The sequence below is a fragment of the Trachemys scripta genome, chromosome 3 (assembly GCF_013100865.1).
Source record: "Trachemys scripta elegans isolate TJP31775 chromosome 3, CAS_Tse_1.0, whole genome shotgun sequence".
Taxonomy (NCBI): Eukaryota; Metazoa; Chordata; order Testudines; family Emydidae; genus Trachemys; species Trachemys scripta.
The window spans coordinates 2,119,743-2,142,127 of record NC_048300.1 but is presented as its reverse complement, the minus strand read 5'-3'; the positions used below and the strand labels follow the sequence as shown (position 1 = coordinate 2,142,127).

Genomic DNA, 22,385 nt, shown 5'->3' with positions numbered 1-22,385 from the left:
GAGCCCGAAGATCTATTGGAGGTGGGCCCGTGCACGATGTGCCCGCCACTGCCTCGTCCGGCGAAGAAGAGGAAGATGCCTCCGGTGGAACAGGATCCAAGGGCTGGTCCTGGTCTCCCTGTTCCTGGGCCGGAGCATCACCTGCGCCTGGGTCCAGGGCGTCAGGCGGTGCGGACACGGAAGCCTCCATGTCCCCTGGTGGAGGCCGAGAGATGGTGGACTCCGGGGCCCTTCTGACAGAGTGACTCGAGCGAGAGGTCAAGGGTATTGGAGCCCCTTGCTCCTGATGGTACGCCCACGGGGTCCAGAACGACCAGTGAGATGGGCCATGAGAATGGTCCTCTGTCATCTCCCGCCAATGGCCCAAGTCCTGTTCCTCGGCTTGCCCTTGAGGGGGATATGCCGATCTCGAGAGGTCCTCCGAGGAGTGGGACACCGATCTCGATGGCCACGGCGGTGCCGAGAGTGTCGAGACGATTCCCGTGGGCTGCGGTGCCGCACGGTGCCGGTCCGGAGATGATCTATCTCTACGCGGTGCCGGCGATCGGTGCCGGGACCGTGACCGGTGCCGATGACCTCGTCGGTGCCGGGAGTCAGATCTGGACCTCGACGAGGACCTGGAGTATGCCCGGTGCCGGGAGCGGCCTCTCGACGTCGAGCGTCGACCGTAGCGGTGCCGAGAACTACGTCTCGACGTTGATCGGTGCCGACGATCATAGCGGTGTCGAGACGTAGAGCGGTGCCGCGAAGAAGATCTTGGCCGCGAGTACGACCGGTGCCGAGGCGATATTCGGTGCCGGGACTGCGAGCGGCGTGGGGACCTGCTTCGGGACCTGGATCGGTGCCGAGGTTCCAGCCCTTGCGATGGAGGGCGCATCAAGGCAGGTTTCCCCCTCGACTGTACCGGGCGAGTCAACGGTGCCTTCGGTGCCGGTGGTTGGGGCGGTGCCGGCTCTGTGAGAGCTATTAAGTCTCTTGCCGCCTCGAAGGTCTCTGGAGTCGACGGAAGGCACTGTATAACCGCCGGTCTCGGTGGAGACGCTATCTGCACCGGACTCAACGGCTTCGGCGCCGGAGTCGACGGTGCTGGAGGCACCTGTTTCCGGTGCTCCACCGGCGGACGCGGCTCTACCCCCGGCACTGGGGGAGCCGGCGTCTTCGGCACGGAGGCCCCCGTCTTATGGGCTTTTTTATGCCCTGGGGATAATGAACGGCGCCTAGGCACTTGCTGTGCTTGCGGTGCCGACAAGGTCCGGTGCCGGGGAGGCTTGTCCGACGCCACTCGCGTGGTCGTCGTGGCCGGTGCCGCCGGGGCACTGCGCACCGAGGCGCTAGGTGCCGGGGCCTGACTTGTAGATGGAGCGTCAGGACTAAGTGCCGCCTCCATCAGAAGTTGCCGGAGCCGAAAGTCCCGCTCCTTCTTGGTCCTTGGTCTGAAGGCCTTACAGATCTTGCACTTATCTGTTTGATGGGACTCTCCCAGGCACTTCAGACAGGAGTCGTGCGGGTCGCTCGTGGGCATATGTTTAGCGCAGGAGGCGCACTGCTTGAAGCCGGGAGCTTTGGGCATGAGCCCGGACCCGCGGCCGGGGGAGAAAGGGGGAGACGACCCCCTTAATCCCCTGAACTAGTATAACAACTAAACAACTTTACAAACTATTTTAACTATTTAACTATTTAACACTAGAACTGTAACTATAACTGCTAACGAACGAAGCTAGGGAGAGTGGAGAACAGCTATGCCGCGCTCCACAGTTCCAACGACCGTCAGGGGCGGTAAGAAGGAACTGAGGGGGCGCCGGGTCGGCTGGGGTATATATTCAGCGCCATGAAGGCGCCACTCTAGGGGGCTCCACAGCCGACCCGCCGGTGTTGCTAGGGTAGAAAATCTTCCGACGATCGTGCACGCGGCGCGCACACACCTAATGGAATGGATATGAGCAAGCACTCGAAGAAGAACTAGAAGTAATGGGATGAAATGAGGAAAAAGGAAATTCAAGGAGCTTTTCCTGATATTCAGCCTCACGGTGGAGAGATATTAAATTGGGAGCAGTCTTTCAAGTGGAAGCCCTGTAACTTGAGACATGTAAAAATTAGACTGGGAAAAGCATTGCTTTTTAAATTTTTATATTTACATAAGAACGGCCAAACTCGGTCAGATCAAAGGTCCATCTAACCCAGTATCCTGTCTTCCGACAGTGGCCAATGCCAGGTGCCCCAAAGGGAATGAACAGAACAGATAATCATCAAATCTCTCTCTCACACACACACTCTTGGTCAGGGTAGATTGATTTAAATCAAAATGATTTAAAAATCACTGATTCTAATCACTATTTAAATCAGCAATTAGGAAACCTTGATTTAAGTAATTTTTTTTTTTTTTTTAGCATTTGTACTTTTTAGTTATTTTCCTAAAGAAAGAAAGTCGTTTACTAGTAACCATTAAAACATGTTAATTTGCAACTAAATATATGCTTTACACTACATTTGATGCTTCTTTTTGCTAAGCAGGAGGATATGCTAGATCTATACACAATTTTAATTATATCAGGAAATGGCAGTTAATACTTTTTTCCCCCTAAGTGATGAATAATGTTTGACTTGTGATTTGTGTCAAATTCTATTTGGATGGAAATTCAATTAAAAATACACAAAACAGCATTTTTGTTTATTAGTTACATAAAACTACTTTAAGTTTGCTGGTTACCGAAGGAAAAATATTTATCCAAACATGTTTTCTATTTAAAACTAACTGATTTCTGAAAGAGACATGGTGGGTGAGGTAATAGTATCTTGTACTGGACCAACTTTTGGTGGTGAGAGTCAAGCTTACACAGAGCTCTTCAAGGCTGGGAAATGTGACACTTTTGTCCAAATTTTGTCTTTTCCTCTAAGGCAAAAGTTTCCCAAACTGTAGGTCATGGAAAAAATGTAAAAGTTTTACCAAAAAAAAGTTTCTGTCAACAATTTTAAAGTGATTAAAAAATAGATGCATAACATCAGCCCTGGAATGGTATTTCTCTGTAACACCGCCCTATGATAACCTGAATACCCCAATCAGTGGCTCAGTGTAGAAAGAGGCAGGCTGTAAGGGCATGCAGCTAGCTATTAAAGCTTCTGCTAAAACAGTATTTAACCCAGACCTGTGCATGTGCCTAGTTTACCTTACACCACAACACACAAAAGTTAAGCTAACAGTTCAGGTTGCTCCATATTAGCACAAGACCTCGGTATCACCATCGCTTCGGTAGGCCAAGCACACTGCACCCACCAGGGGCTCCTTGCATTCCTCCATCCGCCCCACCAAACTCCCTGTGTATCACCCTCCTATTCCCCTCTATTTCAGGGACTCTTTATGACCCCATTCAACTTCCTACCCAGAGCTGTGCGTGCAGTGCTATTTCCCCCTTCCTCGGGTTTCTGTTACCCTGTCATTCCCCCCTCTCCATCACCCACCTCCATGGGCCCGGCTTTCCCTGCCCTGTCTCCACTCCCCCCATTCTGCGACCCACCCAGCATCCACCATCACCACCAGTCCTCTAGTCCTCACTAAGTCCTTGCTTCCTCATCCTTCACCTCCACTACACACACCCCTCCACAGTGCCACCCCATACCTAATGATCACTGCTGCGAACTAAGCAATCAAATGTGAGGATGTATGAAGAATGGAACTGAAAATACTTTAACTATTACAGCATCATTGCATTAATCAATGGTACATCCTCACATGGAAAGCTGTATTTGGGTTTGGTCACCCTAGCTCAACGTGACATAACCAAAATAGAAAGGAACCAAAGATGTATGATAAAAATTATCAGCGAGGCATAGACAAACGACTGTGTTAGGAGTGACTGAAAGGGTTAATACTGCATAGACAGAAGAAGTTCCCCTCAGACAGGTATTCCATAATTTCCCATTACAAGGTCTCTTGTGCCTCTCTCTGAAGGACCTGGAGTTAGCGTGTCTAGGGCAGTTTTGTCAGTACAGGTGCTAGTCGGGCGTGTGGGTGTGGTCGGGAAACAACCCCCTCCCCACCCGTACTCCCACACATAGGCCAATATAGCTATGCTGGCAAAATCCCCTGCCTCGATGCAGCTACCAGAAGAATGCTTCTGTCAGCACAGCTAACCTTGTTCGGGAAAAGTGTTACCATGCCAACAGAAGAACTCCTTGTCAGCATAAGCTGCGTCTACACAGGAGGCTCTGGTGGTATGGCTCTGCCGGCAAAGCATTTGTAGCAGAGACAAGGCTTGAGGCAATACAAGACTAAGCAGACTGCTGATCTGATCTGCTGGGAAATCCTATGTAGTAGTATTTGCAACACATGAAGTGATGGTGTCAATGTGCCACTGACGAGTCACTGTTTCTTCTGCTACAGACAGTATATTTTCCTAAAAATGCCTTTGGGTGAGGAACTGCAGGCTGGAAGACTAACGCACTGTTGACAATTTCAATTGTTTTCAACTGAAATAGGATCTTGATCATCTGAATGCTCTCCATATGCATCTTTAATAATCCCTTTACAGATTACATTCTACTTTGTTTTCTTTCCCCACAGGTATAGTCTTTGATCATTTCAGATTAAGAGGCTAATTAGAGTTTGGCTGCTGTATCCATATAAAAAACATACTGTTACTCACAATTAGCATTTAAGCCATAAACTTGAAGAGGTTACCTGCCTCATAATTCACAAATGATGTAAAAAAAGCATATCCTTCACAAACCATAACTGGATAGGGGGGGAAATATCACATCAGTTAAACGAATTCAGAGCTTCTTAAATGCACAGAAGTGATTTTATTTGCTAATTATTTTGGGCAGTTCCCACCAGGGAATTTTGATGGACACCAAAAATACAGCTGCCCCACTTATGAAAAAGCAGCCAACAACCTACACCTTATCTGGCTGAAGTACAACAGACAAAGGATTTTTCCAGCTTTTTGGCACAGGACAAAGTAGGGGAAACCAATACACATTTGTCACACATGGGTGCGATTGTCAGACATTAACATACACAAGTAGGAAGACAAATACAGTGTCTGATTTGCTAAAAAAAATTTAAAAGCAACTCTGGCAAAAAAAATAGTCCTATCAGCTTCACTTTTTAAAAAAATATAGAGAGAAAAAAAAGTCATGAACGCTTACCAAAATTTAAGAAGACCAGCTTCACCTGAATAGCAGGACAAATTTTTACTAGAAATGGAATGGCTATGTATACTCCCAACAACCATATTAACAACTTCCGTAATCGGAACCACAATCCATAGCGCCTGTAAGAGAGGAGAAAAGAAAAAGACGACGCCTGAATATGGCTTTGCTTTATGTAGCAAATTTCACTATCAATTCTCACTGGGAACTAGGAGTGGTTAAGCAGGCCACTTAGTTAGGTCCTTAAGTATGGATTTTGATACTTGACTTTATGCAGCCATTTCTTTAAAAAGGACAGAATATTTCTCTAATATACATGCACATAAAGGAAATAAACAAAGCAGCCATATTATTTAGACTGATGACACATCAGGACAGGACAGTAAGAGATGCAGCCCAAAGAACAGAACAGAAGATTTCCACAGCTTTTATTTTTTCTGCTGACTTTCCAGATTTTTGAGTCTGTGGTGGGGAGGAGGTAGTTTGCATAACACTGCTACTCCGATCTCTGCTTAAAACAAATTTGAGTGCATTTCTTGTTGGAATCATTAAGAGCCAGACTCTGATCTCAGTTACTTTGCTGTACATCTGGAATAACTACTTTGAAGAAAGATACACTGAAGTCAATGGAGTTACACAATATTCATTGCAGTGTAATAGAGCAGACTCTGGCTCTAAAACAGCAAACCCCTGGGATTACACAGTTGTCTCACACACACACACTTTCAAGATTTTCTAAACAATTTGTTGTTTGTTTATTTAACTCATCTTACACCCAAGTGAGTTTATCTATAGTCATTTATTTATTTTACTGAGTCCAAACACATGCCAGGCACCTTACAGCAGAGTGAGATAGTCTTTTGTCCCTGCCCTAAAGAGCTTACAATCTAAATAATACAAGAAAGAATCAACACAATAAAGGGATGGGGGAGGAGAGACAGTGGACAGGGTAACAAGTTTATTCAAGCCACAGTTTATTATTTATTAAACTCTGATAAATTATGCTTGGCACTGTACTAGGCACAGAAGACTACATAGTTTCTGCTGTGAGGAACATGCACTCTAAATCAGGTAGTAGTAAAAAAAAAAAAAAAAAAAAAAGTCATCACTGGTGTCCTTTTAAAAGAAGAATCAGGCTGTATATTCCTAGATTGGTAAAAACTACTCATGTCCTTTAAGTTTTTCTGCCTTAATTTTGATAGCTTTCCTGTACCTGACATATCATCTAATGAGAGTTTAAGTAGTTTTTCCTCCAACCTCCTTCCCTCCCCATAACAACTAGTCAAAATTCAAGACCCAGAAATTTACATTTTCTTCCTAGGAATGAATTTCTGACCTTGATAGTTTCAATGGGAATACATATTTATAGGAGCACAGTACTTCAACAATTCCTTCTTTTTCATTATCAGTAGATGGAACTCCTGTTCCCTCTTACAGCTGTGTGTTAGCTCTGAAGTACAGGAAAAATTAATTTTTGTCAGTGACACATATAGCTGTTACTCTGAAGATGCACAAGAACAGATCTTTTGAGTAAAATGTTGCCATTTTTCCAAGGTCTCTTTTAAAAAATAACCACACTTAAAGGCATGGAAGACAACATGACAAGATAAAAAGTTATATTCTGCCCAACTAAGCAGATATTTATTATTTAATACAGGAAATATTTTTATAAATAACAGGAGGAGAAAGGTTTCTTATATGAGGTCTCTGATAAAATTGGGCTGAGCTTTGAACAGCTTCAAAGTAAATACAACTTCCCATAAAAATTTTACTTATATTTGCAAACCATTTTTCCCCAGAGCATTTTCTAAGAAGATACCAGCTCCAACAAATAAGATCTTCAGACCCTGAATATCTTCTCTCCAAAAACAAGTTGATTGTTAGACACTAAATCAGTATATACATAGTATTGCATTTATAAATACTTTATTGATGAACATCCACTAGCCAGGAGCAGTGGAGAAGCCAGCCCTGACCTTAATCGGTAATGCCTAAAATCCAAATAAAATTCTTCATGCCATTCAGGTTTCCTTGCTCTCTACCAACAGGTAGTTGTAAAGCGGATATACCAGCAAACTGTGTCCTCAGTATGCTGAACAAAGTGTAACTAGTCCTCAGTACCCAGAGCTGTCTGCATATGAAAGCAGAGGTCAGTTATTACAATATGCAAGATGTTATTAGTTTCATATTAGCTGTTTATAGGAGCTGACACAGGAAATGTGCCCAAAGCAGAGCTAAAAGCCGTAACACTGAAAGACTGGGAAGAATCAGATCCCTGGATCTCTTTTCCAGCTCTATCACTCAAAATGTAATTTTAAATATTCCTCCAACTAGCCCATATCCTGAATGGTTCTACAGAAAGCTGCTTTAAATTCTGGGTCTTCCTGTCCAGAACTCTGCAATGAAGATGTGAACAAGAAGCAAAACTTCCATTACATTTCCAAGCCTTTCCACCAGTTGCCATATTCTCTAGATATTAGGAATGAGGAAGGGAGGGAGCTGGTGGGGATAATGTGGAAAAAGGAGGGAAGGGGAATGGTAACTGAACAGGGGACTAGGCATTAAGTTGGCCCCAAAACACACACATAGTGTCAACATCAGAGCATAAGCTCCATAATTGGCCAATGACTTTCTGTCCATTTGTATCTGACGTGCTGGGAACCAATCCTGCTTCTGGACAACAGCAGAGAGCAAAAGAATCCACATGGGCTCTGGATTCTTGTGCTAGTAACAGAACCCACTAGTCTTGACTACCTACAAGATGGTCGTGCTTGAGAGGAGCCTATCAGCTATACTCCCTTACTCTCATACACAACCAACAGGATCCTTGACAGAAGCCTTATGGGTTACCCCAGGCCAAAGCCCTGAAGCACGGCCCTGTGGGTCCCTGGGACCCCAGTAACGAGCGAGTATTGAGAGAATGAGGAATCGGTCAGCACTATGCTCAGCTGATGTGGCAACTTATGGTATCAGACACCATCAGGTGGTCGAGGGACATCTATCTAGAACACATCACCAAACACCGGCAATACCAGGAGAGATTAACTGGAGGGCCAATGAGAAGCAAAGTCAGGAAAGTAACTGACAAACTTCCCTGATGGATTGTATTTTCTAAGGAACAACCTATCCTAAATTCTCAATCACTGAGGAACAATCTATACTCATTCCTACATTTGCTTTCTACAATCAACGCTCTGTATAACTTTTCATGAGTGATGTACCCAAATATTTGGATGCTAATATCTAAACTGTATCATTAAATTTATTCACCTAAATTTGGGTTATTGCAGATTATGTACTTTATGTATCTTATGACTTCTAAACCAAACTTCATACTTTTGGATAATCTAAGCACTACACCCAGATGTACAGACACTCTTTCCCTAACCTGTGTATTATATAATTTTAACATTACTTTTAATACAAATTTTAAATATTCCAAACCCTCAAAACAACAAACATCTCTCCTCACCCCAAACATTTTAAGTGTTATGTAAGCCTTCTTGAAGTTGCGAGGTTTCAGATGGCTTACAGAATAGCTAAGTTTTTAGGATCAGAGGGGTAGCTGTGTTAGTCTGTATCCATAAAAACGATGAGGAGTCTGCTGTTAGTCTTTAAGGTGCCACCAGCCTCCTCGTTGTTTTTAAGCTTCTACCTTTAAGTTATATTTTAGTGATCTGCAATAAAAAGGGCTGCTTTTTTTTTTTTTTTATGTCTCCTGTTTCTCTCATTTGGGTGCTCTGTCAGTGTAACGGAATTTTCTAATTTTCTCTCCTCTCACACTCAAGGAGTTACTTTGCCATCAACCACCTACTCACCCAGGATGACTGGATGGATTAGTGTCAAGGACTGGTTGTAGGAGGAAAAAGTGTGTGGGGGGGGAAGGGCACAAGTTGTTCTGGGTCCCAAATCCTGATCCCACTGAAGTCAATTGGAGTTTTGCCAATAATTTCAAACAGAATGGAATTTAGCTCTAAGGTTGTATGACAGACTCCTGGACAGCTAATATACTGTTCAAGATGACACAGGAAAGAACTCTGACCCACTATCAAAACTGAGCAAGCTACAGTTTAAGAACAGCCAGGTTGCAAAAACGGTTTGACGTGCTCCAGAGCACTTACGTTAGTAAAAACAGAGAAGTAAAATGTTGATGACTGTGCATTTGTGTGTCACACTGTCAGAGCACATCAATGTCTTTCATTTCCCCTTTTTGGAAAGCAGAACTGAACCATGTCTTGGTTTGCTCAGCCACCCGTTCCAGATACTAATTATTAATGTCACATTACACCTTGTCATTAGGGGATGCCTGTTTAAACTGTAACCAGGCGAAAGCCTCAATCCATCAATAGTTATAATCACTCTTCTTTCATTGACATTAAATAGATTTCACCATGCTGAAGAATGGAAATGTTAAAAATTGTACGAGTGAAATGAGCAACGCAACTAAACTAGCTATTTTCTTGCTCTGCAATATATCCACACCAAGAGAAAACTCTTCCATACTGACTTTTCTCCAACACCTTAAACTCCACTCAGGGATCAACAGGCTGTCAGTGCAGATCTCAGACTTTGCACTGGTGTCACATGTGCCGAGCCAGAGGCTCTGCTCAATAAGTGAACTGCTGTATGCTGCACCAACTTCAGCCTCCACATGGTTCCAAGGCATAGTCCCGCGCAGAGCACACTGCAATCGCCTAATCTTGAGGTAACAAGAGGATGGACAATAGTGGCAATTGTCCACATGTAGAAGGAAGAGTTGCAGCCACTTTGCCAGACACAGCTAGAAAAAAGCTGATTGGGTCACTGCTGTAACGTGATTCTCAAATAGCAGCCGGGGGTGTTAAAATCTCTCCTAAATCTGAACCCTAGTAACTAAGGGCTGACGTACTCGCATCATCAAAGGGTTTTACCTCCGCCATCTCCTCCAGTTGCTTTCCACAATCCACCATCACCTTACTCTTGTCTGGCTTGAGCTTCAGCCAACTTGCTGTTGTGTTTGCCCCAGTCCCAACTAGACGCTGGCTGGTGCTCTTAACTGCATCATCCAAATCAGAGAGAGACAACAGTTAGGTGGCATCAGAATACTGAGTACACTGCACCCCAGGCCTCCTTACTAGCCCTCCTACCAGCTCCATACACAATATGATTATAAAAGAGAGACCTACAGTCCAAAGAAGAGATTCTAACCATTTTAAAGAAAGTCAGGTTTAGGGAGGAATAAGATTGCAAGCTCCTTTAAGAAAAGCATTCAGTGAGACCCAGAGCCTCCAAAAGTATTTAGGCAACTAATTTCCATTGATTTTACTGGGAGCCAGGTGCCTAAATACCTTTAAGGATTGGGCATGATTTAAGTTCTGAGTGTCAGTTTCAGGGCAGCTGCACCTGTATTCCCCCTCAGTTGTTTCTTAAGAGCACCCACTCCTCACAGGTCCTCAGCGGTCACCTCTCTTGGGCCGAGACCCGTCTCTCCCTCCTGACCAGAGGGTTTTCCAGGCTGTACAGTTTTCTGCCTGCCCTGCGATAGCCCCAGCAAGCCAGACCGTCTAAAGGACTAATGTCTGCACTTTGCTTTCTCTCCAGAGGCTACGCCCAGTGTACTGCCTGCAGTTACAAGTTACACCACTGCTCTTTATACACGAACACAATTATTTTTAAGGTGAAAATATTAGAGAAAACATTTGAAACCAATAAAAGAACCTACGTACATGCTAAAAAGCTTACACAAAGATCACCCTCAACTCCAACTTCAGGCTCTGGTAGCATCTGTCCTTTGAGACCCACAACTGGGTTTTCCCCATGGTTACAAGTTCATAACTGTACCAGATTCTGAACCAGACCCCAGACTGGATAGATAAGCCTGGTTCTTTACACAGGTTGGGCCTTTGGAACAGGTAATCATAAGACAATCACCCCTTTCCTCACGGTGTAGCTTCAAAAGGCTGAGTTTTTCCATAACCGGAGATGGGGGATCTGCATTAAACTCTCCCTAGTATTTCCCAGGAAATCTACACTACACTTTTTGTCACCAAAAATCTATTCTTGTCTGCACAATTTCAATATAATTCTTTGAACTTCCTGGCCTCACATCACATCTCCCAGCTAGAGAGGTTACGTACAGCCCCATCCCATGATATACATAAACTTTGCATAAGATACAATAAGGTTTTTCAAGGATATTGCAGGAAATTGCCATGTCTATCACATTTAGTCCATCCCTTTTGGTACAGTAACTCCTCACTCAAACTTGTCCAGGTTAACGTTGTTTCATTGTTACATTGCTGATCAATTAGGAAACATGTTCATTTAAAGTTGCACAATGCTCCCTTATAACATTGTTTGGCAGCCGCCTGCTTTGTCCACTGCTTGCAGAAAGAGCAGCCGGTTGCAGCCAGTTGGTGGGGACTTGGAACCAGGGTGGACTGGCAGCCCCCCCATCAGCTCCCTGCTCCCCTAAGTTCCCTGTGCAGCAGTCGCCCAGTAAGCTATCAATTGCCAGCAGTTCAGCTGCCGCTTCCCCCACTGCACTGTGCTGCTCCTGCCCTCTGCCTTGGAGCTGCTCCCGGGAGCCTCCTGCTTGTTGTTCAAGGGGGAGGGATGAAAGAGGGGTGCTAATGTCAGGGTATCCCCCTCCCTCGCTCCTTTATCCCATCGGGCCATCTCCACAGAGCGGGAGTGGAGGGGACAGGACAGGGTTCAGGAGGGAGGGAGCTTGCTGGCAGCAGCTGCTGTCTCAACTTGCTGATCTACTTAAAAAGGCAATGTACTTTAGAGTGCGGTCAGCATAAAGGGGCAATGCCCATCTCTCTCTCTCTCACACATGGTGAGAGTCTCTGTCTCTCTCTGCCATGCTGTCTCCCCTCCCTCTACTCGTGCTGTCTTGTAGAGTGAGAGGCTACATTAACAACATGTTAACCCTTGAGGGCTCAGCCGAGTGCTAATTCATCATTTAGCAGTAAGGCATTCCCTGGGAAATATCCCTCTCTCTTCCACCCTCTGAAGCCACCACCTCAACCAAGCTTCACAATCATCATTGCTGTGTTCAGTATTGTTTAAAACTTATACTGTGTATGTGTGTGTGCGCGCGCGTATATATGTGTATGTATAAAATATAGTCTTTTGTCTGGAGAAAAAAAATTCCTGGAACCTAACCCTCCCCCCCCGCCCCGCCCCCATTTACATTAATTCTTATGGGGAAATTGGATTCACTTAACATCGTTTCGCTTAAAGTAGCATTTTTCAGGAACATAACTACAACGTTAAGCGAGGTGTTACTGTATTCTACAATAGGCACCCAGTTCCAGATCACTTATAAATTAGTAAAAGTAACCTGAAACAAAGTCACAAACAAATCCTCCCATCCCCTTGAAGGGAACAGAAAGTGTGGCAATATAATTAAAAAAATCAACATAATATGTTGAGTGTACAGTACAGACAATAGCGACATTATTCTCCAACATATGAGTCTAATTCACATTAGTGTTGATGGGAATTATGCATATGTCACAAGAAAACTACTAAAAACTTGGAAGAAGAACTAAGCAGATTCTACAGTTATTTTAAGTGCTTAGCACTCACATAGTACATAGCAAACACTTAATAATTGCACCCAAGGGTGGTTGCAACAATGAACTTTTGGGATCGAAACCAGGCATGGGGATTAGCATTTTAAGGTTGTTTACTTTCCTTTAGCTCATCTTGTGCAACACAGATCTTGTTTATACACCAGAACTGCTCCTATGTGAAATGACAGTCTTAAATTCTAGGAACATCTTTGCTCCAGCATTCCCTAGAATAACCCTTTACACATTTTTCTCCATTCCATTACCACTTATGAAATCAAATATCACACGTAACAGGATTTGGTTAAGATGATTTTGTAGAGTAGCTTTGGTTTTGGGGGGTTTTCTGGTACTGCTATGCTGAAAGAACCAGTCTTCACAATTTTTGGCTACATTCTGCAGATTCTGAGCTTCCATTTAAAAAAAAAAAAAAAAAAAAGGCAAAAGCATCTTTTTTTCTGTTGTGAAATCATAGAAATGTAGGACTGGAAGGGACCTTGGAAGGTCATCAAGTCCAGCCCCCTGAGTTGAGGCAGGACCAAATAAACCCCCAGACCAATCCTGTTCTTAAACACCTCCAGTGATGGGGAATTCACAGCCTCTCTTGGAAGCCTATTCCAGAGCTTAACTAACCTGAGAGTTAGGAAAAACTTTCTAATATCTCACCTAAATCTGCCTTGCTGCAGAACAAGCTCGTTTCCTCTTATCCTTCCTTCAGAGGACATGGAGAACAATTGATCACAGTTCTCTTTATAACAGCCCTTCACATATTTGACGACTTACCCAATTCTGCCTCAAGCTTTTTTTCTCAAGACTAAAACATGCCCAGTGTTTTTAAACCTTTCCTCATAGGTCAGGTTTTCTAAGTCTTTATCGTTTTACTTGCTCTACACCAGACTCTCCAGTTTGTCCACATCTTTCCTAAAGTGTGGCACCAGAACTGGATACAGTACTCCAGATGAGGCCTCATCAGTGCTGAGTACAGAAGGACAGTTACATCCTGTGTCTTACATACAGCACTCTGACTGATACACCACCGAATATTAGCCTTTTTTGCAATTGCATCACATTGTTGACTCATATTCAAGTTGTGATCCACTATAAGCTCAAAAAAAGTAACAGAGGGTCCTGTGGCACCTTTAAGACTAACAGAAGTATTGGGAGCATAAGCTTTCGTGGGCAAGACTTGCATCTGAAGAAGTGAGGTTCTTACCCACGAAAGCTTGTGCTCCCAATACTTCTGTTAGTCTTAAAGGTGCCACAGGACCCTCTGTTACTTTTTACAGATTCAGACTAACACAGCTACCCCTCTGATACTATAACCTCAGATACTTTTCAGCGCTATTACCACCTACCCAGTTATCCCCCACTGTGTAGTTGATTTTTCCTTCCTAAGTGTAATATTAAACACTTATCTTTATTGAATTTAATCTTGTAGTTTTCAGACCAATTCTCCAATTTGTCAAGATCATTTTGAATTCTAATCCTGTGCTCCCAAATCCTTGCAATCCCACCCAGCTTGGTGTCATCCACAAATTTTATAAGCATACTCTCCACTCCATTATCCAAGTCATTAATGAAAATACTGACTAGCAATTGACCCATGACTGACTGCTGCAGGACCCCACAAGATATGCCCTCCCAGTTGGACAGCAAACCATTTACTCGTTTCCCTACATACTTTCAACCAATTGTGCACCCAACTTATGTTTTCTAGATAAAATTATCATTTCCCTAGTTTGTTTATGAGAATGTCATGTGGGACTGTGTCAAAAACCAAGATCTCTCACATCTACTGGTTTCCCCCCTATCTACTAGGCCAGTAATGTGTCAAAGAAGGAAACTGGGTTGGTTTGACATGATTTGTTTTTTACAAATCCATGCTGGTTATTCCTCATAACCCGATTATCTTTTCGGTGCTTACAAACTGAATGTTTAATAATTTGTTCCAGTATCTTTCCAATATACTGAAGTTAGGCTGACTGGTCTATAATTCCCGGGGGGCCTCTTTACTCCCCTTTTTAAAGATGGGTACTATGTTTGCCCTTCTCCGCTCTTTTGGGACCTCATGAGTTCTCAAAGATAACTGCTAGCTATTCTGAGACTGCTTCAGCTAGTTCCTTAAATATCCTAGCACGAATTTGATCAGCCCCGCCGACTGGAATATTCTTCAATGTGTTCTCTCCCTGTTTTGGCTTGTGTTCCTTCTCCCTCGTTAATATTAATTGTGTTGAGCATCTGTTAACCTTTTTAGTGAAGGCTGAAGCAAAATAGGCATTAAACACCTCAGCCTTCTTGATGTCACCAGCTCTCCTTCCCCCCACCAAGTAGAGGACCTACACTTTAAGCCTAACTCTGGTGGCTGGAATGGAGAATGTACTTTCTTCTCCAGTAAGATTCCCCCCCCCCACACGTTACCAGTACTCCAGCTTCCATTTGAGCCCTTATAAACCCATCAATAGCTCCAGTGACTGTCTCTGCTGATGTTCACATCTTTCATAAACAGCAGCAGAATGAAACTGACATGATTCTAAGCTTTGCTGCTGCCCAAATCAGCTGTGAAATTAACCAGAGCATTTTATTTTAACTCTGCTGGGGCTCAGGAAAGCTCTGAGCAACATTAGGACTGGATAGCTGTCTGTCACAAGCTTTAGCAAACAACATAGCTTCTATTCATGTTTGGAAAGTTTTTTCAACTATAAGGGCCAGAAGTTTATGGAAGAGGACTTGGATTTGTTTCTAAGTGAAAGCTAGTTCTGCAGATGATGGCGGCTTAGTCTCCCCTTCCTCCAGGGAGGAAAAAAGTTTCCTACTCACAACTTGTACGTGGATTTTTCAAACCCTGTTACAGGAGATCTTACATACTTGATGAAGAGTTAGGGCTTGTCTACATGAGAAAGTTGCTCCACAATAAGGCAGGGTGTATTTAAAGTGCTATAGCTATTCTGCAATGACTCCCCGTGGAGATTTATTCTGGAATAAGAGTGTCCACACAAGGAGTTATTCTAGAACAGCTATTCTGGTAAATTTTCCCCCTTATAAATCCAAATTTCACCAAAACAAAACCAACTGCCCCTGAAATTATCCCTGTTTAATCATAAATTTTTAGAAGAGTTTGAGGAAAATTAAACAAGAAAATAGGTCAGTAATACTTTGGTGAAGATTCACGGATATGAAAGTTAGAAGGAACCTTAAGGGAGAAAGGGTATACCTGAATCTCAGCCTTACCGGCACTCATCATCCCTCCAGATACAGGTGAACATATTTTGGAAGTATTACTCCTGGGGGGGGGGGGGGGGGAATTCTGTACCAAAAAAATTTAAATTCTGTGCATGATATTTTAAAATTCAGCAAAATTCTGCAAATTTTATTTGTCAAAATACTACATCATCACACCAGTTTCAATTTTTTTTTCCAGTTTGTTTACTCTGTATTTGACAGCTCTGCGTATAGTCAGTGGCACTACTTTGTTGATGGTCATTTGCACTTTCTGTCCTACACACTAACCTGACAATATTACTCATGCCCTGTTTTGGAGAGAGCTCAGGTGTGCGTTCTTCCCCCTGGCTCAGCAAGAGGGTGTTTCCTAGTAGCAGCAGCAAAGCTGAAACTGAAGAGGCAAAAGGCAAGCATGTACATAAAAAGAAGGGGGAGAGGGTGTGGCCCACGTCTGTTTAGTGATATTGCTTTTAGGACCACCCAAAAGACCCTTACAAACACAGGTGAGGGAACCAGAAAAGCCTTTCTTTTTTTAATATTAAAAAATTATTTAGAAGTATTATCAGAAAAATTAATTTTAAATTAGTCTGCTCCAAAAAATTCAAGTTGCCAATGTCATTTTAAATACTCAAATTACACAAAGCTTTGAAAAAGAAAATCAGAGGGTAGTACAAAACTAAATTGTCTAAATTTTGACCAAATGACCACTGATACCTGTTTCCCAAATACCATTCATTAGGAAGAGAATTGGGAGTGAGGGGTGGATGAAGAACCCTCTTTCCGCCTTCCAATTATGATAAGTGCAATAATAGGATGCGATCTCACTCAAATGACCCTCATTTCAATCCCAAAGTTATCTATGTTCACACAAATGTGGTGTCCATTCACTATTAGAATGTATCTACATCAGAAATAATCATGAAACAGAAGCTAAAGACAGTTCTTTACACTGAAGGAATGCATCCCACAGGGTAAAAGTTTCCTTTACGAACAATTTTTATATTCTTCATTCTGGGTCTCTCTCACACATTGTTCCCCACATTTGAGAAACATGGGAGGAGAGGCAATTGTTTAAAAATAAATAAATAAATAAATCTTTCAGCAGTTTGACAGACAATTTTGGTTGGGGGTAGCAGAGGAAGGGATTGTAGCATTTTTTTAATCTTATTTTTTAAATTAACATTTGATAATATTAAGTTAAAGGCCTTCCTATTAGCCCACAATATGATTATTAGCCAAGTGAAATTCCTCAGCCATTTATTAAGCCCAGGTTCTGGTTATTAACTCAAACAGGAAGCACTCTGAAATTACCATTCTAATAAAAACAAAATAAAGGAACAACAGAGAAGGATATTTGACAAGAGAATCAAATGACCATTTTTAAGAGTAGAACATTTCTTTGGTTAATGATGCTACATTAATATGGTTTAAAATTAAGTGGTGTTTTTGCTTAACACTTAAAAAATTGTTTCTAATCTCCAATAAAATTTGGATTCAGAAGAATCAAGTCTACGCTTTGGAAGTTTATCACTATATTGCTTTACCAGTGTTATTTACATTTTTAAAGGGGTGGGGGCAAAGATTGTTTTGTAACATACCAATACTCGGCAGGCTTGAAGATCCTGCTTTTAAACCAGCCAGCACTGGAAATAGTTTAGATCTTAAAGAAAAATTACAAGACCTTTTGTAGCTAGAGAGATACCAAGAACTTAGATCATGCTGCAATGGCACAGCCTACACTTGAATGTTCCAATGCTATATTTAATAATTATGGCTACTGTTTTCAAAATCATTCACTAATTTTTTGTGCCTGAACTGAGAAGAAACTGACTGATTTTCAGAGGTGCTGAAAGTTTCTCAAGGTAGGAACACAGAAATTAGGTCCATAAAATTAGTGAACATTTCTGAAAATGTGATGATATAATATTTACAGTTTTAATATTACCATATACCAAAGAATTCAAGCATTGATTACATACACTTATTTCTTACCTTCTGAAAAGCAACATCTACATTACCACTAAAAAAGTCACATCAACTACAATATACATTAACCAACCAAACCACACAAATCTTATCCAAATGTACACAACCATTTTCAAATGTATACTCATAATATGCTACAACAAAATAGATAATTAAACAGGTGTTTGTGCACTTCAGTGCGATTCTCCATTCTGGGATGTATGCACGCTGCGTGGCAGCATGAACTGAAACAGAAGGACAGAAAGGTTACTAGTGTGATTTAACATATTGATGGCTACTCCTTGTAGATTGGTACTGTTTATCTACATTTATGATTACTTTGCTGTTTAGTGCTTGTGTTGCTCTGAAGACGTGCACTTGAGTCATCTTAATTAAGTTAAAATGTAGTAAATCCTGTTTGGGAAGCCCAGGCTAACGCTGTGCTGCTACTTTAAAGTCACCGTTCACTAGCACTGTAATAAACACAACTGGCATTACTTTCACAGCCTAGTGCATTCCAGAATCATAGGATCAGACACATGATCAACTTTTGCTGCAGAGCTGAATAACAGCCTAAGCTATTATTTTAAAAGTAAAGACCTTTTGTGTTTATGCAGGAAAGGTTAAAAACATGAACTTAGTCTAACAGATGTGTTGTTTCCCTGAGTCTGCAGACAGACTAAGGGCTTGTCTACACTACAAAATTAAGTCGACTTTATCTAATTTGAACTCAAGCCTCCGAATTAAGTCGATTGTGCATGACCACACCATGCTCATTGTCTCGATGGAGTGTGTCCTCACTAGCAGCGCCTGCATCAATGCACAAAGCAGTGCATCATGGGTGGCTATTCTAAAGTGCAACTTGCCGAAGTGTGTTTTGGGAAGTTTGTGCAATGCCTCATGGGACCAAAACATTGTCGCAGGGGAGAATGGGAACATTGCGTCAGTATCCCATGATGCACTGTCCTCCCTCACATCAACAGCAAACAACCCAGTGGTTTTCATGCCTTAAAACCCTGCACATACACCATAACCCCAGAAGCATGGAGCCTGCTCAGTTGTGCACTCTTGCTGTGAGCATCTCAAACACCTCGCGCCTTCTCCTGCAGTATTTCCAGAGCCGAAGTAGGGTCCGGCACACAGAACATAGCAATGTCCTGCAAGCAGCCCTGCTGCAAGCCATTGAAAAAAACAATTCAGAGTTGCCGCCGGCAGTCACAGAGCAGCTGCAGTCTGTTGAGCACCCTTTCTGGTCCCATGAAAGGAGCACTGACTGGTGGGACCGCATCATTTTGCGGGTATGGGATGACTAGCAGTGGCTGCAGAACTTTTGAATGCGGAAGCCCACCTTCCAGGAACTTTGTGCAGAGCTTTCCCCTGCCCTGCAGTTCAGCAACACAAAAATGAGAGCAGCTCTGACAGTGGAGAAGCGAGTGGCGATCGCTATTTGGAAGCTTGCAATGTCAGGCACTTACCAGTCAGTGGGGAATCAATTTGGAGTAGTTAAATCAACCATAGGCACTGCTGTGCTCCAAGTGTGCAGGGTCATTAATTGACTTCTGCTATGAAGGATAGTGAGTCTGGGAAACGTGCAGGACATAGTGGATGGTTTTGCCGCGATGGGGTTCCCTAATTGCGGTGGGCGACAGATGGCATGCATATCCCTATTTTAGCACCAGACCACCTTGCCAAAGAGTGCATAAACCAAAAGGGATACTTTTCATCGGTGTTGCAAGCACTGGTAAATCACAGGGGGTGTTTCACCGACATCAATGTAAGATGGTCGGGAAAGGTTCATGACGCGCACATCTTTAGGAACTCGGGTCAGTTAAAAAAACTGCAATCCAGGACTTCCCTTCCAGGCCACAAAATGAACACTGATGACATTGAGGTGCCTGTAGTTATCCTGGGGGATCCAACCTACCCCTTGCTCCCATGGCTTATGAAGCCATACACTGGCCATCTGGACAACAGTAAGGAACGGTTCAACTATAGGCTCAGCAAGTGCAGAATGGTGGTTGAATGAGCCTTTGGCCATTTAAAAGGGCGCTGGAGAAATTTACTAACAAGGTTGGACCTTAGAAGAGAACATCCCCATGGTTATAGCTGCCAGCTGTGTGCTCCATATCTGTGGGGAAAAGAGGTGGAAATTTTCCGCAGGGGTGGGCAGTTGAGGCAGATTGCATGGCAGCCACTTTTGAGCAGCCAGACACCAGGGCAATAAGAAGAGCACAGCAAGGGGTGCTGCATATCCGCGAGGCTTTGAAAAGCCGTTTCAATAATGAGTCTCAGTAATGTGAGCTGCTTGTCTGCACTGTGCTTTCCCAAAGCTTCACCTGGCTTGTATCACTGTCTCTGTAAAGCCAACCCACGCCCAAGCCCACTGCTTCTATTCAATAGAAGACATTTATTTCTTGAATCCATTTACTTTATTTAACAGACATAAGTAAAGAGGGAGAACAGAAAAAAAGTTAGCTTTAGGGAAAAGGGGTTGTGAAGTTGGAACGGGAGAAACATTTTCAGCTGTGTAACATAACACCGCATTCTAGACCATCAAAGGCCTGTGAACGGGAGCCTTCTGTTCCTTGTACCCTACCCGAGTTAAGTGAAAGAGATAATGGAATTTTTGCCCACACCTCTTGGAATGCTTGGAGGAAGGTGATTCTGCACCAGGTGATGCTGGCTGGCTGTCCACCAGGGGCTGCAGAGGGACTCTACCCTCCTGCTTCTGTTCCTGCAGTTCAACCAGACGCCTCAACATGTCTGATTGGCAGGGCCGGCTCTAGGATTGTTGCCGCCCAAAGCAAAAACAATTTTGGCCGCCCCCCCTTATTTAATTACCCCACCTCTGGCCCCGCCTCAAGTCCGCCCCTTCCCCAAATCCCCAGCCCTGCCTCCTCCCCCCAGGCGCCCAAGCCTGGGAGGGAGGGGGAGCAGGGGCACGCGAATCAGCTGTTTCGCGTGCCGTGGCAGCAGCAGTAGAAATGAGCTAGGGCGGCCGGGGCACATTTTTAGGGGCGGCATTCTGGCGCCGGCCATGCCGCCCCTAACAATGTGCCGCCCCAAGCACCAGCTTGTTTTGCTGGTGCCTAGAGCCGGCCCTGCTGATTGGTCCCTCATAATCTGAAGCATCTCATCCTGCGCTGCACACTCATGCTCATGGGAAGCTTGTCTGCTCTCCATGTCCATGTCTAACTTCTCAGACAGTGAAACCCTCCACGCTCTCAGTTCTGTCTCAGCTGTCCTGGAGGCGTTCATTATCTCGGTGAACATGTCCTCCCGCGTTCTCTTTCTCCTCCTTCTAATCAGCAAAAGTCTGCTTTCAGGTGTTGATGACATGATGAAAGACACATTTCCAGCTGTCAGTCATGGGAAAAAAAGAAAGGGACCATTGTACATGCATAAGATGTTTCCATAGCAAGGCCATTTTCATAAAAAAAACCCTTTATTACAGTAGGTGCAAGACAATCAGAACTGTTCACCGTGCTGTTTTGCTGTTCCAGCCATGGTAAGTAGCGCCCCACCCCCCAGTCATGCGTGACCACACTTTTAATTAAGTTTATGGCAGGCTCATGTCAGGAGCAGAGATAGCTCGTGGAACAATCGCCCCTCCCCATAGCACCAAAGAAAGCTGTTTACACAGGGCTCCAGGGTTAAAAATATTTCCTGGCTCTCAGGGAGAATGGATCCACCGCTTGCCTGTCTCCCATTCTCCTCCTCTTCCTCATCCACCATAACATCCTCCCTGTTGTCCCTAGACTCACACACCTCTGAGGAGTCCATGTTGCTTGTGGGGGTACTGGGTCACCCCCGAGAATCACTTGCAGCTCATTGTAGAATTGGCACGTGTGGGGTTCAGCACCAGAATGACTGTTCGCCTCCCTTGCTTTCTGGTATGCTTGGCAAAGTTGTTTTATTTTCACGAACCACTGGTGTGTGTCCCTCGTGTAGCCCTTCTCCCCCATTCCCTGAGCGATCTTTGCATAGACGTCAGTGTTTCTTCTGCTGGATCGGAGCTCTGCCTGTACAGACTCTTCTCCCCACACAGCGATGAGATCCACCACCTCCTGTGCAGACCAGGCTGGAGTGCGTTTGGGGTGTGTAGTCTCCATGATCAGCTGTGCTCAAGCCAGCATGCTCCCAATGCTGATCAAACAGGAAATGGGAAATCAAAAATTCCTGGGGCTTTAGCAGGTGAGGGGCTGTTTCCTGTGTACCTGGCTGTAGTGCTGCAAAATAGAGAATGATCTACAGAGCGGTCACAGATGAGCATTGTGGGACACCACCTAGAGGCCAATTAAGTCGAATTATCCAACGCTGCGTCTGCACTACTTCACAGTCGACCCATGAAAATCGAATTAAGCGCTGCGCCTCTCGCGGAGGTTGATTACAGAAGTTGACATTAGAGGCAATTTAGGTCAGCATAGAGGACCCAGTAGTGTAAACATATACATTAACAGGTCAATTTAAGGCGGCTTCCTTCAACCTAACTCT

The 22,385-nt window shown here is 43.9% G+C and overlaps 1 protein-coding gene across 1 annotated transcript in view; it reads right to left on the bottom strand.

Annotated features, from left to right (window-relative positions):
• The window catches only part of ABHD12 (abhydrolase domain containing 12, lysophospholipase), a 60,954-nt gene that overhangs the window by 36,250 nt on the left and 2,319 nt on the right, over positions 1-22,385 (bottom strand). Inside the window, exon 2 of the mRNA XM_034763930.1 lies at positions 5,146-5,270. Within this exon, the coding sequence (XP_034619821.1) occupies positions 5,146-5,270 (125 nt within the window). The remainder of the gene's footprint in view (positions 1-5,145; positions 5,271-22,385) is intronic.